At 37.1% G+C, this 16,036-nt stretch overlaps 1 protein-coding gene across 1 annotated transcript; it reads right to left on the bottom strand.

Moving 5' to 3' along the window:
- Positions 1-233: 233 nt before the first annotated feature.
- Positions 234-15,472, bottom strand: tgm1l3 (transglutaminase 1 like 3). Its single transcript, XM_067447168.1, has 15 exons — positions 15,291-15,472; positions 7,761-7,975; positions 6,027-6,421; positions 5,747-5,938; positions 4,584-4,835; positions 4,139-4,257; positions 3,892-3,999; positions 3,625-3,802; positions 3,395-3,533; positions 2,688-2,880; positions 2,268-2,421; positions 1,900-2,184; positions 1,352-1,512; positions 1,059-1,195; positions 234-734 (listed from the first exon to the last, which is right to left on the bottom strand). Exons 3-15 carry the CDS (start codon positions 6,418-6,420, stop codon positions 590-592), a joined length of 2,457 nt encoding a protein of 818 aa, XP_067303269.1. The 5' UTR covers position 6,421; positions 7,761-7,975; positions 15,291-15,472; the 3' UTR covers positions 234-589.
- Positions 15,473-16,036: the final 564 nt, after the last annotated feature.

Here is a 16,036-nt window from a genome sequence, read left to right as displayed (position 1 = left end):
AATTAATTATTTTGGGCATTAGAGTTTATAGTTTGTCTTTAATGTTTTTTCTGAGATACCAATGGCTTTTTAACTACAGTGCATTTTTAATAAAAAATATATATATATTTTTTTATTAAAAGCTTAGTGTTTAGTCATTTTGGGCCCTTTTTTTGATTTTCATGATCATTTCATCCACAGATTTATTATTACACATAATCACAAACACACATGTACTGCAAGTGAAGGAGATTTATTGAGGCAACATGGAGGACAGATTATCAGTGCAGTAAAATAAGAAAATACATTATAGAACACAACCACAAATTGTCAGTTGTTTAAGTTTACTACATAACAAAAGAAAGCAAATGCCTAGAATGGTTGGATATTTGCAATCTCTGGAATATGTGAAACTACATCACATATTCCAAAATATAACTTTCACAAAAAAACAATGTCTGCCATAAATCATTCTCTAAAAGCAAGATCCCAAGATTAAATGCACCCTTTGGTTTACCCTTTTCACTAATGATTACATAACTAAAATACCTTTTTTTTAAATTCTACAAAGCTGAAATCTTTCCGGTCCTCCATTTATTTGAGTGCTTGCTCACTTTTCTTTGACAACGATGTTGGTGAATCCATGCACCTGAGTGAGCTGAGGGCAATCAAGCGATGCCAGAAGTTTGTGAGGGCCATGACACTTGGGAATAAAGGTCTCCGTCAGGTTCACTGTGGCCAGGCTTGCAATGTCACTAACAAACAGACAAAAAGAAAGATTTTAATTATATACAAATAAAATAGTAGCATGTTACACTGTAAAAAAAAAAAAAAAAAAAAGTCTCCAATTGAAAATTTTCTAGTGACTGATCACATCTAAATTTTTTAGTTGGCTGAATTGAAATTCTGTGATTGATGCAATTTAATTCACAGAAATTCAATTCGACTAACTGAAAAATGTAGATGTGATCAATCACTTGAAAATTTTCAATTAGAGACCTGATTTTTTATTTTACAGTTTACATGTCCCATTCTTTCGTATGGTTCGATTAATCAAATTAATATGATTAATTTCCTACCCATAGTTAATCGATCTGCAGTGCTTCAGTCCCAGTCCCTCGATACGGAATATTGCATTCTTCAGCACGCAGGGCAGTGGGTTCTGGAATGTGATTTTGATCGGCACTTCTTTGCCCACCACACAGTCACATCCAGGCTGAAAATCACAATCCGAATAAACGCCATACAGGTTACTGAACTCATTTTTAATAATATTTTTCAGCCATAAGACTGGGTTATAAAATGTATAGTTTCATCAACAAACTCACATTATGACCACCAGATGAAGTAAAGATTTAAAGCTATAACTTACAGCAATAACAAGATCTGGTGTGCACATCCTGAAGTTGAAGCGTTTGGCCACAATCTGCTTAGTTTGAGTGACCTGTCCAGCGACAGTGAGCATCATCATTGAATGATCCACAAGGTGATGCTTATAATCCTCATAACGCAGGGCCCACTCCAGAACCTTGGCTAAAGAGTATCAAGAGATAAACAATGATAAATACTAATGCTTCTATTGAAAAGAACAGTACAATTCTTCTCGTAATTGGAGGTGTGGTAGTTATTATTACCAAGCGCTGATTGATGTGTTCTCAAACCCGCTTGCACTTGTGTATGTTTTGTAAGCCCGAGGAAGGTTGATTTTACTGAAATCTTGCTCATTCAAATAGTTTGTGAATTTATATTTTTCAAGTAATTGATTCAGGTGTGTGAGGCACTATATAGTTTTTGTATTGTACAATAACGTTGCAGGTCAATTCTGCAGTGAAGAACATTAATTAATTTTTATATTTGAAAACTGACTGTGTCTCAGTGTCTCAACTAAACTCTGATTTTAATTTATTTTTAATTTCTTACATTCAGAGGCCTTGAGCTCAAAGCATGTCTGGTCCTTCTTCACTAAGCCCTTTTGGACTCCGGTGTAGTATGTGGCTGACACATGGCTGTGGAGGGTGACGCTACGTGGTGAGCTGCATTTATTCTTCAGAGCGATGCAGATCGTGGCATCCTTGCCCACAAATGGCCCATCACCCTTCATGGTGATATCACAGACAACATCCTCAGCACAAGGCAGTGGGTATATGCATTTCTTGGAGCCATGACGAATGGCTGTTTCCACAACATGACGCTCCTCCTCTGAACCTAAAGGATGTGGGGAGGGAAACAAGTAAAATTACAACTATTCCGAGTGAAAGTCTCTTTAAGTGATGTGTGTGACTTTTCACCTTCTGGGTGTTTGTAGAGGTTTGTGATATCCACACGTTTGTCTGAGCCAACAGCCTTGGTGCTGATGCAGTGACCTACTGCGTTCTTGTCAACGTGGACAACACCAAAGGTTCCACACGCTGTCCGCTGCCAGAAGACTACGTCACTGTTCACCTACAGCAAAGAAAAAGTCATTTTAAACAGGAAAATAACAGAATCACTGATGTAAGTTTCATCAAATTCGGCTATAATGCAGCTCTTAAAGACAATAGTCATCATCCAATCAGTTCCAGTTTTGTTCTCATATGATAGTGTCAGTGCAGTCAAATTAATAATATTACTGAATTATAAGGTGTGTTTTAAACCCCTGTAATAATTTTGTTCTGGAATAATTGCATTAAAACCCTGCTTAATGCTCAAAATACAAGGCATTTTCGTACCTCAGCAAAAACGAAGGGCGTGTCATATTTGAGGAAGACCTGCCCACTGCGGATCGCAGCAACAGAGGTCGGGCCACAGCGGAAAACACCCTGGCTGGTCTCCTGAGGAGTGGAATCAACCACCTGCCAACCTCCAAAACCACATGGGAGGTCAGGACGAGCCATCCAGGCCTCATTCCACACATGGTAGTTCCTACATGAAGAGAAGAAGAATAATTCACAGCAGAGAAGACAGAAACATATAGCAAATTAAGAGGAAACAAGACAAATTTGCAATGCAAATGTATTACTTTATGTTTTTTTATAACATTGCTTAGTATGGTGATCACAATTAGATATACTGTATATAAATATTCAATATATATTCAGTGCACATACATATTCTCACCAATAGGTGGTGCTCATCAAAGCTGCTGTCACTGTACTGTATACGCAGCATTGTAGTATGCAAAGCATTGTAAAAATATAGTCTCAATTTCTAATGGAATCTTTATGATCCACTACTTTTGTAAATATGTAGAGAAACGTTTTGGGGATCAAAAATCCATGTAGATGGTACTGAAAAGCTTGGTCTGAAAATTCTCTGAGCCAAGGTTATTATTGTTCACTAAAAATAAAATAAAATTATACTAAACTGCCTTCAGTGATACTAAAGCTAACACTGTTGCTGATGTTAGAATATAAAAGCAGTTTGTAGAGAACCTTACCAGATTGAATCACGGTTCAGGTTATCGATCAGATCATAGTTCTCATCAAGATAAATATCTACTGTCATAGACACATCAGTGTCATGAGCAGAACAGAAGTTTGTGACCGGACGAGTGGGAATGCCCAAACACCTCAGCACTACGAGAAAGAGAAAAAGAAAGAGTGCATTAGATCTACAATCACTTTCTCAAACCTTTTTTCTCCTTGCCCATTCTGCCTGAACTCTTACGTGTGTTGGTGACTCCAGCAAAGGCCAAGCTCTGACCATATTTGACAGGTATTCCTCCACATTTGTGGTATTGTTTCAGGATGGCACTGCTGCCGCACCAGGATGTAGGAGAAGTTCCATCTCCATAGCAGTTTGACCAGTTACCCACCAATACACCGCAGTCATCATTGGCATTAATCTGTGAAAATGAGAAGAGCATAACATTATTATCTGCTCTCTTACCAAAAATCATCAAGTCATGATTGCATCATTCAGATGAAGACTCACCATAGCAGACACCACTCTGGCCACGTTAACAGGGTCTCCCCATCCTGAGCAAGGTCCACCACTCTTCTCCAACACAAAGAAACACGCAGCCAAGACTCCTTCATCAAACTAAGAATCAGAGATCCAAAATTAGGATGCTTGCCAGCCATGCAATGTGCAAGTTTGGTTTATAAAAAGTGGAACTGTATTCAAGCACTTCAAATCTGTTGTAAACATTTTGACTTATAATGAAACTTTTGGCTCTTACCTGACCAAAGTTCCAGGTTCTTGAAGCGATCTGATGTTTAGTTCCATAGTAGATTTTGCCCACGTCATTCAGCACATACTCAGCTCTCTGGGCCTCGTCATCCAGGTGCACAGAGTCATCTAGTAAAGAGAGAGAGAGCATTGACATTTTAACTGAGAAGCTTCATATATGTTGTTTTAACTATTGTTTCATTTCTTTTTCTTGATTCAGTTTTACAACCATTTGCTGATTATAATAACGAATGTTCCTTTTATTGGCTTGATTAACTGTGCCATTTTTGCAGCCTATTTTTAAAAAAAATATTTGTGTGGCATGTTGCATGATTTCTTCCAGCTCCAGTTCTGTATTAAAAATAAATGAACACTAAGACGTTAGCATTTTCCCCACGCATCATTGTGTTCACAAGTGTGACATTCAGGTATTTTCCTCTTCATAGTGCACATACCTTTACACCAGGGGTTGAACAGCATGTAAATGTCATTGCAAGGGTTGCATGATGACGTGGCTCTGCCCCTTGGGCCGCAAGTCACAACGGTGAGGCTGTATCGTCCAATACAAGCAGTCGGAAGAGAGTATACACACAGTTTGATTCGGTTTTGCACCCTTTCGACAATCTTGGCCTCCCAGCGAGATTTTTTCAATTCTTCCACCACTGGAACAATCACCAGAGTGCCGTTGCATATTGATGGAACATTACCTGTAAAATACAAGCAACAAGAAATACCCAGGGTTATTATCATTCAATTTACCAAAAAATAGGACTGTCAAAATCAACATGTTTATGTATACAATACATTTGTTAGTTTAACGCTTCAAGTCTCTTTTGAAGCCAACACTTAAGTGACTGCAATTCAATGACTGGCCACTAGATACAAGCTAAAAATCTGTATCTTCTGTAAAAATCTGTAAAATCCAGCTTTGGGTTTCAAAAATGCTCTTCAGAAACCAATGGGTGACATCATGGACACTATGTCCATAGTTTTATACAGTCTATGTTTAACTCAATATTTAACACAATTAACGTAGCATCCATTTTTCCTACCTGAAAATCTTAAAGCTGGACAAGTCAAAATCTGAACTGTGCCAATAGAAAACATTAAGCCCTGGTATACTGAAGGGCAGATAAATGGGGCATTTATTATAATGTGTTTATGTGATGATTGTTTAAAGTTCACTTAAATTAAAATATATATTTTTAAACTCTAATAAATGTTCAAATGTATAGTTAAAATGTATAGAACTTGCTGAATGACTATATTTAATGGCTAAAACTGAGAGAAAAAAAATCTATTTCATATAGACATCAGTATAAATCTATTGGTATAGGTGATACTGACCTTCTTATATATATATATATATATATATATATATATATATATATATATATATATATATATATATATATATATATATATATAGGCTACTATCTTTATGCTGTTTCTACATTAATTTGGAGATTATATGTGAATTTTTTACAATATAAAAATATATAATAAACTAAACTATATAATTAACTCGATTAATTAGTTGATGTTTTTTTTTAATCAGTTGACAGCACTACTTGACAGCACTACTAAAAAGTGAACTGATCGAGAAGACTTAACCAACCAAGTCTCAGCTCCAGATGAAGTTGGTCAAATTTCGGATTGAACGGCCGGGACAGCTCAACCCACATCTGGAAACACTGTCCTCTACGGACAATGAGGTGATCACTACGATAACAACTGGTGTGATGCTCCTGACGATTCTGACACTTCCAGGATTTCATCAGGTCCACACAACGGACCTGCAGAACCAAATCTGAGGGGGAAATAACAAGCAGAAGAAATCACCTGGGAGCTTTAATGAACACGTTTCACAAACTGCAGAACAGATCTACAAGTCTTACCTTCACAGGTACGCACACAGTCGTCAGCACAATCCTTGAGGAAGACTTCCTTGCAGTCATAATCGCAGCGAGGTCTCACATAGTCGCAAGGGATTGCGCAAGGGTTAGCGCATGGGTTAGCGCACGGGTTGACACAAGGATTCACATAAGGAATCACGCAAGGATTGACGACAGGTTTCATGCAAGGATTGACGACAGGCTTCACACAAGGATTGACGACAGGCCCCACGCAAGGATTGACAAAAGGCTTCACGCAAGGGTCTACACAAGGGTTACCGTACACCGGCACACACCCTGCTCCTCCCCAGAAACCACCCAGATGCCCGAGTTTAATGCTTGGGAAACGGCCGATGTTGCAGAAGTTGTTGGACAGGCCATACTTCACGACAGACATGCTTGGAGGTGCAGAAAAAGAAAGAATGAGATATTGTCATTTAGATGGTTTAACATTCATGCACTGTGGGCCTATGGTATCTTTCAAGGACTTTATTCTCTAAGTTTCACCCAGAATATACAGGGAAGAGTGGGGTAAGATGAGCCATTTTTTACTAATGTGGTCCTCAAGATGAAAATGGGAAAATGAGGCAGAACTATATGGATAGTATTTAAAGTAATGTTTCTTTTAAGTAATTATTGTCAGTTCTTGCTTTCCTGTAGCTCAACCAGTAGAGCATGGCGCTAGCAATGCCAAGGTCATGGGTTTGATTCCCAGGGCAAGCAAGAACTGACAATAATGTAAAAAATGTGTACCTTGAATGCAATGTAAGTCGCTTTGGATAAAAGCGTCTGCCAAATGCGTAAATGTTAATTCTTATCATTTTAAATCCATCTGGGTGTAAACTGACAATCTAACTGAATCTGAATCAAACCCATAGATAATATAATTTACCTCTTTTAATAAAACTAATTGAATAATCCAATATCCTTTTTCAAATCATTGCATTTCTTTTCTTAAAGCTAACTTAAATAACATAAAACCAAGCAAATTAAGTTAGAATTTCAATATCTTTAATTGTTTGCATTTCTGAAAGACTATGTTGAACACCAAAGTTGTAAACTTTGATTTAAAAACAGACTAAACAGTAGGTTTGTTATTATAAACTGATTTCAAATTAATTAATATGTTACTGAAACTAGTAAACATTTTAATCAAAAGGTTCTTGGTAGTTTTTCTGTAATGTCTGTAATTTCAAACATGTTAGGCCATAGGGACTAAAGGTGGGAAGATATACTGTATGATTAAGCATCTTCTGAGGAAAGAATTAGGTTGTACATTGTTCCTATAAAATAAACTCAAACTTAAAAATATTACATGGAAATTATACCCATTTATATACTAAAATATTTAACTTAACTACAGTGTCTAATGGCCCACTTTGCCCCATAGCCGAAGATATCAAAGATATCTATCTAATCTAACCAAATCAGGTTAATATTTAGCTAAATGTTGCTAAATTGCTAAAATCACCAACATGGATCACAAGTCATTTAGACCTGGACAAGGTTGCTTTGATGCAACAGCCATTACATCTGTTATGCTAAAATGTACCTTTTTTTTTTCTTCTTGCTTCTCCTTTTCATTCTGGCAGAAATTATTGCTTTCAAAACATATGGTCAAATGACAATAAAAGTGTTCAGTTTCCCTTTGGGTGGCTCATCTTACCCCAATATCCCAAAAGATGCACAGACTACAACTAAGAAAGGATACTTGATAATTTTTAGTTGATTACTTACATGTTTGCAGTTCTTTCTCCGGAGTGATGCTGAATCTGAAGAGAGTAACCGTTCTTATTGAACTCAAATTACTGAAGTGAGTGAAGTAAGTGAGGCTGGAACCACGGCTTCTTGCGCTGTGACACTTCTCTCTGCTGTAGACCGGTATATATACTCACATCTCCATTCCCAGCCCATTCACATGAGTAACTGAAGTGCCTGCAGTATTTCCTTGTCTGATGTAAGGGAGGGAATGATTGTAGGTGAATCACACAGGTTAATTTGAAAACCTAATTGTGCAAATTTACGGTTTAGTATAATTGTTGTATAATTGAAATAAGAAGAATTAAGTTTTAATTGAGCCATTCCAGCATAAAGGAGCACATAATCTCATTTATGTATGGAATATATATCTGTGAAAGTTATACAACAGCAGTTTGGACACACCTTTTACAGTTGTCCACAGTAATACAATGCTGAAGTCTTTAAAATACAATGCAAGTAATAGAATTTTGTAAACAAATGAACACTTCTTATTTCTATTTTTATTTTTTTGGTCACTCGATTTCAACAAGCTTCTCTCAGCCAAGTTCATGTATAAAAAGAATAAAATATTTGTCTGGTCTTCCAGTGGACATATCTAAATATCCGTAAACAGCCTTTTGCCTTTTCACCTTTTCTTATTTCATTCATAAATCTAACAAGTAAGGTTGTAATGATTACATAGACATGAGATTAAGAAAATTATTTCTCCAAGACCACTATTAAAAACATTAGTAATTTTTTGTACTCTGTGACATGAAACTATACACTGTGAAAAATTATTTAGAAAAAAAGTTACCTGGTTGCCTTAAAATTTTGAGTTCACTGAAATTTTCTTTGAGATTCGACAACCTTCATTAAATATGAGGTTGTCGAATATGATTCCTTCAGGAATAATTTGCCTTTGTACATAGGCAGGCACCTTCACTGGCTGTTTTTAAAACTCATTTAAAAACATATTTGTATGTGCAGCATACAACACAGTATGAGAGTTACCTGTTAGGAGTTTCTCTTAAGTGTGCGCTTCTGATTATTATTGTATTTATTATTGTGTGTTATTTTATTGTCTGTACAGCACTTTGGTGAATATCTGTTGTTTTAAAAAGGTGCTATATAAATAAACTTTGATTTGATTTGAAATATTATTAAAAGATTTTGTAAGCATATTGGGTAATTGTGTGTTTTATTTCTGATGACGCAGTGAAACATGCCAAATAGTGCTATTTTCATGATTTATCAAATTTTTTATGTGGTTCAGATACAATAATATTTTGAGTTTCTATGTATTAAACAAATTTCCTTCATTTTATGAACTCAAATTTTTAATTTCAATAAACTCAAAACTTTAAGGCAACCAGGTTACTTACCAACAAAAGCCAACTTTTTTTTTTACAGTGTATATAATTTTATATTAATCTCAAAGGCAGTTCAACTAAAAGTGTCTCAGACGTGTATAGCTACACAAACAAACCTCATTTACACAACCAAACTAGAACCTTTCTGCAAGTCTTTAGACACAAATAGACACATATTTAAATCATATCTATCATCATCATCATCATCAAAAAGGATTAGGATGAATACTTAAGTGTAATTTATATCACAATCATCAAACAAAACAAGCAGAGCAGAACTAACAGGGTAATGGTAATGTTGGGTTTGGCGATCATGCTATGCCATCAATCAAATGATTTGTCTCTGTTTCACTATTGTATAATTTGCCTAATTTCTGATCAGGGTTTGAGTACCTTAATTTCAGTAAATTAGCAATTACTGCAGGGGCAAGCACTGTGTATGATTGATAAATCTAACCTTCCCTGATTTTTTCAATTAATTCAAAGTTATTAAGCACAATCCTCCTGCATGTTTAAATCTCCTTTTGTCTCTTCGGGAGCATCTGATTTCCCCGGTGAGTGAATTGTAATTATACGACCAGATCATTTTCGTTCCAATATAACTTGACCCTGGTCTTTGAGTAAAATCCCTAATTTTGTATTATAGCTTATTCAGTGGACAAAACTATACATGCTCATTTGATGAACGCTTGTCATGAAAGGGATAGTCCAACCAGAGGAAACTAAGTTTAGAATGACATGAGAGTGAGTGTGATGACTGTATTTAAATTTTTGGGTGAACTATAGAGTTCAAGCAATACTGAAAGCAAACTTACTGGACATGCAAGCTCATTTGTGTCTCCACCTTTGGGTAGCTCTTGTGCTTTGAAGTTTAGGCAGGAAAAGAAAATTATGCTGTTACAGTTTGGACAGCAGGGATAATTACAGATTAAATGCCACTGAATCTCTTAATGATTTAGTTTGGATACTAATGGCACTAATTAAGTCAGTGTAGGATCTCATACTGTACTCAGCATTTCAAACAGGGACACCAAAAAATATTTTGGATATTGTTAAAAATAATTGTTGGGATATTTTTTGTGTGAATAAAATTAAAATAAAAAAATTTCAAATCACAAGAGGCAATATTTTATTCACAATAGGACATAGATAACATAACAAATGTTTAAAGGGGGGGTGAAACACTCAGTTTCAGTCAATCTCATGTCAATCTTGAGTACCTCTAGAGTAGTATTGCATCCTTCATATCTCCGAAAAGTCTTTAGTTTTATTATATTTATAAAAGAAATATGGGCTGTACCGAGTCTTTCCAGAAAAAAACGAGCGCCTGGAGGCGTATCGTGTGGGCGGAGCTAAAGAATGACAAGCGCGCAAAGCGGTGACGTCCTCAAGCGTGGAGAAACTCATGGCTATCGAGCTCAGCTAATACAGATAATGATCCAGAATCATTCGGAGGCTGAAATAAATTGAACAGGAGAAACAACAACAGCAGGACGTCCGTCTCTGTGGTATGTACTGTATTTAGTGACCTGCCAACATTTTGTTTACTCGCAGTTTATGAGGACATGATTCAGTTTATGGACTATTATATGCGACTAAACCTTACGACTAAACGACTAAACGTTATACATAGAACAACAATGGAGTAACCGTTAGCGCATTTGAATGACGAAGCACGCGATCGTGTCGTTTACTGATGTTTACTCACGCGACGATAGCCAACAGCACAGACATTTGAAGCAGTTTTACTCACCGGCTGCTTCCAAAGCAGGACCGAACCTTTATCGCTGGGACCGCTCCGTCAAAAACACACTTCTTTGGTATGATTTGGTAAAGTCCTGACAGCAGTGAACGGTAGAAATCCACTTTGCGATGCGACTGAAGCGATGTTGTGAAGCTTCCCATCATTTCTGCGTTCAAATCGGGTCAAATGCAGCGCTGCCTTCCCGGAATGCTGTGCTGAAGCGTTGAAGTCACCCATAGGAATAAAGTGGAGCGCGGCGCCTGGATCGACTGGATCTGCAGCTGAGAGTGTTTATGGGCGTGCGTTTCCTCTCTCGCTCTAGTCACGCGCGCGCACCCTACCGGGAGAAGAGCCCGTACGGCCCATACAAGGACCTTCCGCTCTATTAACGTCAATCCGAGCCATACTCGAAAAAAACTCTCCGAAACTTGTGAGAAACCGGAAGGAGTATTTTTAACACAATGTCCAACATTAGTTTTTGAAACTTTGTCTATGAATGGGAATCCAAATCTTTAACAGTGTAAAAAGCTCAGTATGCATGAAACAGCATTCTTTCCCCCCCCCCCCCCTTTAAACTAGAGGTGGGCATAGATCTTTTAAAAAAAAATCTAGATTAATCTAGATTAAAATGGCTCATCTGAATTCTGCCGAAGGCTTTCAGAATGTGTGTGCTACTCTCTCGCATATACATTTCGCTACAGATTGATCAAGGTTCGGTTTGTATCACGGTTTTAGGTTCTCATTCTCGGTACGGCTCTGTATTTACGTTCAGGGAAAAAAAGGAAACTAAAGTACTGTCAAAAAAAAGAAAAAAAAGAACAAATAACTTTAATACAAGCAGCACACAAATAAATACTATTGAGCAAAGATACTAATAAAATAAACAATGCTTTTCAGGTAGGTCTAACATTAGTTTTTAGGTAGAGAAATTAAATAAAGTAATCAAATGTAAAATAATTGCATATTTAACTGTTTTAATTAAAAATTAATCCTTATACAAATTAGAAAAGCTATTCAATCAAGAGCAATGAGTGATGTCCTTATCTTTAGTTTGACATTAAACAGAGTAAAGGTTACTGCTAGCCTGACAAGCCAGACCCACATCAAGATGTTTGGTCTGGAAACTCACCATAGACAGCTCAATCTGAGGGGCGGGATAAACAGTTGTCTTTCAAACTCCCTCTGCATGCGATAGGATAGCGCTACACCAACCAGAGCAACGAAGGTGAAGCGGAGCTCGCTGACAGATTAAACATTCGCCGTATCCGGTCGGCTAAACTCCGAACACATCTTTTCTTTTTAAGAATGACTTCAGTGCCGTTCTTTGTTCTTTTCTCAGAGAAAAGTTTAACTCCAAGTCTTCCAGAGTCGCGGTCAAAGCTGATTCGAAAGACCACCGCCGTTCGCCAGTTTCTGTGTTTACTAGAAGCACGCAAACGCAACTCGCCCGCCGACTCTATACACGATGTGATTGGCCCGTCCAGATTGTGAGGAACACAGCTCAGAAGGGTATTGAGAGTTCCTAGACGACACTTGCGGGCAGATTAAATTTGCTGCCGCTAGGGTGCGTCTAGATTTCTAGGCTAGGTTACTGCCCCTTTACTGCCCCTTTAAGACTATAAAGTTGTATAAAAGTTGTTTAAGACTATAAACTGTATAAAGTTCTCTTAAGGCATATACAGACTATGTCTGCTTGGATACTCAAGATGGACATGTTGACATACTTTTTGTGTGAGTTTGTCCGTTCAAGCGCAAGACTTGAAAGATTACTCAATATTTGCGTGCTGTGGGACGTGTGCGCGCTTTGGGAGGATTGCACAGAGATAAATCTTCGCTCAGCGCACGAGTTCTCATTCGCATCTTCTGGCTCTACACGCAGGTGATGACAGCGAAATAACTGGTCATATTCGAACATACGGCATCACTCGCATTCACTAAACAGTTAAAGTGTACAATGAGAGACCGCTTTGCCCATGTTTTTCTTTTAGTATCGCTTTTTTAGTGTATCACTGAGAAGCCAGCACATGTATCCATTGACAGAAACATACATAAAGCATTATTTTCAAGTTACAACCCATATTAAAGATGCGTCATCAGTTGTGAGATGAACAGCGGTGCAAGTGTGCCGGCACCCCTGCTCACGTCAGACGGCACCGCAGGGTATTGCGGCACCCCGGTTGGAGAAACACTGGTATAGAACCAGCTCCCAACCCAACTTTGAGAATAGATTAACGCCGTTTTATTTTTTTTATCGCCCGATAAGAGTCTCACGTTAACGTAGCACGTTAATGCCGATACTAGTTTAAACCGAGAAATTTTGCACTTTTATCCACTAATTGAGCTTATGTCAAACTTGATGCTTGTACCAGGTTGGGAAGGGGGCATGTGATGCATCGCCTCCGTTTCAAAACGTCTATGCATCAAGGTTATGAGTTTCTGGAGTGTTGGTGTTGGAATTTGGTCCATTCTTGCTTATATAGGTTTCCAGCTACTGAAAAATTTGTGGTCGTCTTTGACGTTTTTTTGTTTGTTTAATGCGCCAAATGTTCTATATAGGTGAAAGATCAGGTCAATTCAGCACCCAGACTGTTCTACATCGAAGCCATGCTGTTGTAATAGCTGCAGTATGTGGTTTTGCATTGTCCTGCTGAAATACACAAGGCCTTCCCTGAAGTAGATGTCATCTGGAGGGGTACATATGTTGCTCTAAAACCTTTATACACCTTTAAACATTCATAATGCCTTCCAAAACATGCAAGCTGCCCATGCCATATGCACTTATGCACCCCCATACCATCAGAGATGCTGGCTTCTGAACTGAATGCTGATAACACACTGGAAGGTCTCCCTCCTCTTTAGCGGGAGGACACGGTATCTGTGATCGCCTTCAAGAATTTCACATTTGGACTCGTCTGACCACAGAACAGTTTTCCACTTAGAAATAGTCCATTTTAAATAACCCTTGGCCCACAGGACACAGCAGTGCTTTTGGACAGTAGCTTTGAGCTACAGAAGCTTGTCTGTTTGATTGAATCACACAGGCCAGCCTGCACTCACGTGCATCAATGAGCCATGACCCTGTCCAACCTGTTCCAACTAGGGCTGGACTGGGGCTAAAATTCAGCTCTGGCATACTCAGTACACCCGGCCCATGAGTTCCCCGTCCCCGTTTTTGCTGGGGTTGGGGCCTTAAATTAGAGTATATAAATAAAACTAGGACAAGGACAAATAATGATAGATATTATCGAATTTACTACAAATGCAGCTAAACTTAATATTGCTTTTTTTGTCACACAAATTCCCTTGGTACACTCTAAAAAATGCTGGGTTAAAAACAACCCAAGTTGGGTTGAAAATGCACCGACCCAACAATTGAGTTGTTTTAACCCAATGGTTGAGTTGTTTTAACCCAGTGGTTGAGTTGTTTTAACCCAGTGGTTGGGTTAAATGTTGCTTAAGACAACCCAATTCCTGGGTAAGAACAACTCAACCATTGGGTTAAAACAACCCACTTGTTGGGTCGGTGCATTTTCAACCCAACTTGGGTTGTTTTTAACCGAGCATTTTTTAGAGTGTAGTAAAGCACTGATGATTTTGAGCTAGGATGCAGTAAAGTAAATTTACTTATTTTAAATGTTGTCATCATTTACTCACTCTCGTGTCATTCCAAACCTGTATGACTTCTGTCAAACACAAAATAAGATGTTTTAAAGAATGTTGGCAACCAAGCCATTTTGGTTAGGCTACCATTTGAATATTGTATAAACAAAAAAACAGACTCAAATTATTTTATTTTATGCTACACAGAAATACATTAATTTAGGTTTGGAATAACATTAGGGTGAGTAAATGATCACATTTCTGGGTTGAACAATCATATATTTCAAGAGTTAACACATCATTTAAGTAAGACACTGATATCTATCTTTCATGAGGCTATTACATTTAATTAAATATATTAAAAAAAAGTTAATAAAACTTTTAAAGAGGAAAAAAAGCTTTGTCCTTAATTCATGGGATCCAGACTTTAAAACTGTTTTATAGACTATAGTTTAACTGTAGGCCAGTTTCATTTAAATGTAAGATCATGGTAGTCACAGGGTAAAAAACAGACTGTACAAACCTTGCTCCTCATTATATGGCTATACGGTTTCTAAAACTATATAAAACATATATAATAAACTATTATATTTGTAAAAAAAAAAAAAAAATGTAAACACCTGTAGAAAATACGAAAACAGCCTCTATAAAAGTGATTTATATTCTGAAATATTAATTTAAGTAGGCCTAATATAGCAACATTTTTAATAAATGTTTCTTTCAAAACACCAATTTCTTCGCTGTTAGCTGCCATGTAAATTGTGGTTCTGCTAAAGTGAAACGTTTGTGTGTTGCCATTTTCCACTTTACCTCGTCATGAATACATGCTCGCGGCTGTTTTCAGCTGATTCAACACAGAACCTGTAATGTTCCTATAGGCTATCATAGCCTACGATTGTATAAAACAAAATTCGGAGTCAAAGTGCCGTATAGAGCAGCATTTAAACGCAGCGTTCGTCAGCGGCTGCGTTGTGCGGATATTTGCCTTTGCAGTTCCATGTGCTCAAATACTAAAAAAATAAAAAATAAAAATAAAAATAAAAAAAGGTCTCTCGCTTTTGCTTGTCAATTCAGAGGACAAACCGTCGCTGCATGTTGTCAGTGGTACAAAAAAATAAAATAAAAAAATAATAATAATTTAAAAACAGAGTAAGATTTATTAGTTTTAACTATCCACACAGTATTTAGTAATATGTAGCTAATAAAATAAATAGTCTAAAATCATTTAGTTTAGACTGGAGTGAGGTGAAAACGGAACAAAGTTGTTTGTTAGCTAGCTGATCATTTTATTAAATTGTATATGGCAGAAAATTTAGCTATTTGTTAACTGTTAATGCTATTTCTAATATTGACATGATCCTATACCAAAACAATTCAACCTGTTGGAATAAAAGAAACATCAAGATAAGAGGTCATACATAATATGAGATATCAACATGATAAGCATAAATTACTGTTTCGTTGCTTTTTTTTTAAATTTATTGTCAGTATAACTCTCGCAGATCACGTGGATAGGCTACTTTTACTGTGTGTGTGTGTGTGTGTGTGTGTGTGTG

This window comes from Pseudorasbora parva, chromosome 6 (assembly GCF_024679245.1).
Source record: "Pseudorasbora parva isolate DD20220531a chromosome 6, ASM2467924v1, whole genome shotgun sequence".
In the NCBI taxonomy this organism is placed as follows: domain Eukaryota; kingdom Metazoa; phylum Chordata; class Actinopteri; order Cypriniformes; family Gobionidae; genus Pseudorasbora; species Pseudorasbora parva.
The sequence above is the reverse complement of the archived record's forward strand: the minus strand, read 5'-3'. Positions and strand labels throughout refer to the sequence as shown.

What these genes read in the sequence shown, in the direction of transcription:
- tgm1l3 (XM_067447168.1), bottom strand. Translation starts at nt 6,420, where the DNA reads ATGTCTGTCGTGAAGTATGGCCTGTCCAACAACTTCTGCAACATCGGC. An exon ending in CCAGAGTGGTGTCTGCTATG is followed by an intron (nt 3,803 to 3,891) that starts GTGAGTCTTCAT and finishes TCATTTTCACAG; the next exon opens with ATTAATGCCAATGATGACTG. An exon ending in CGCCCTTCGTTTTTGCTGAG is followed by an intron (nt 2,422 to 2,687) that starts GTACGAAAATGC and finishes TCTTTGCTGTAG; the next exon opens with GTGAACAGTGACGTAGTCTT.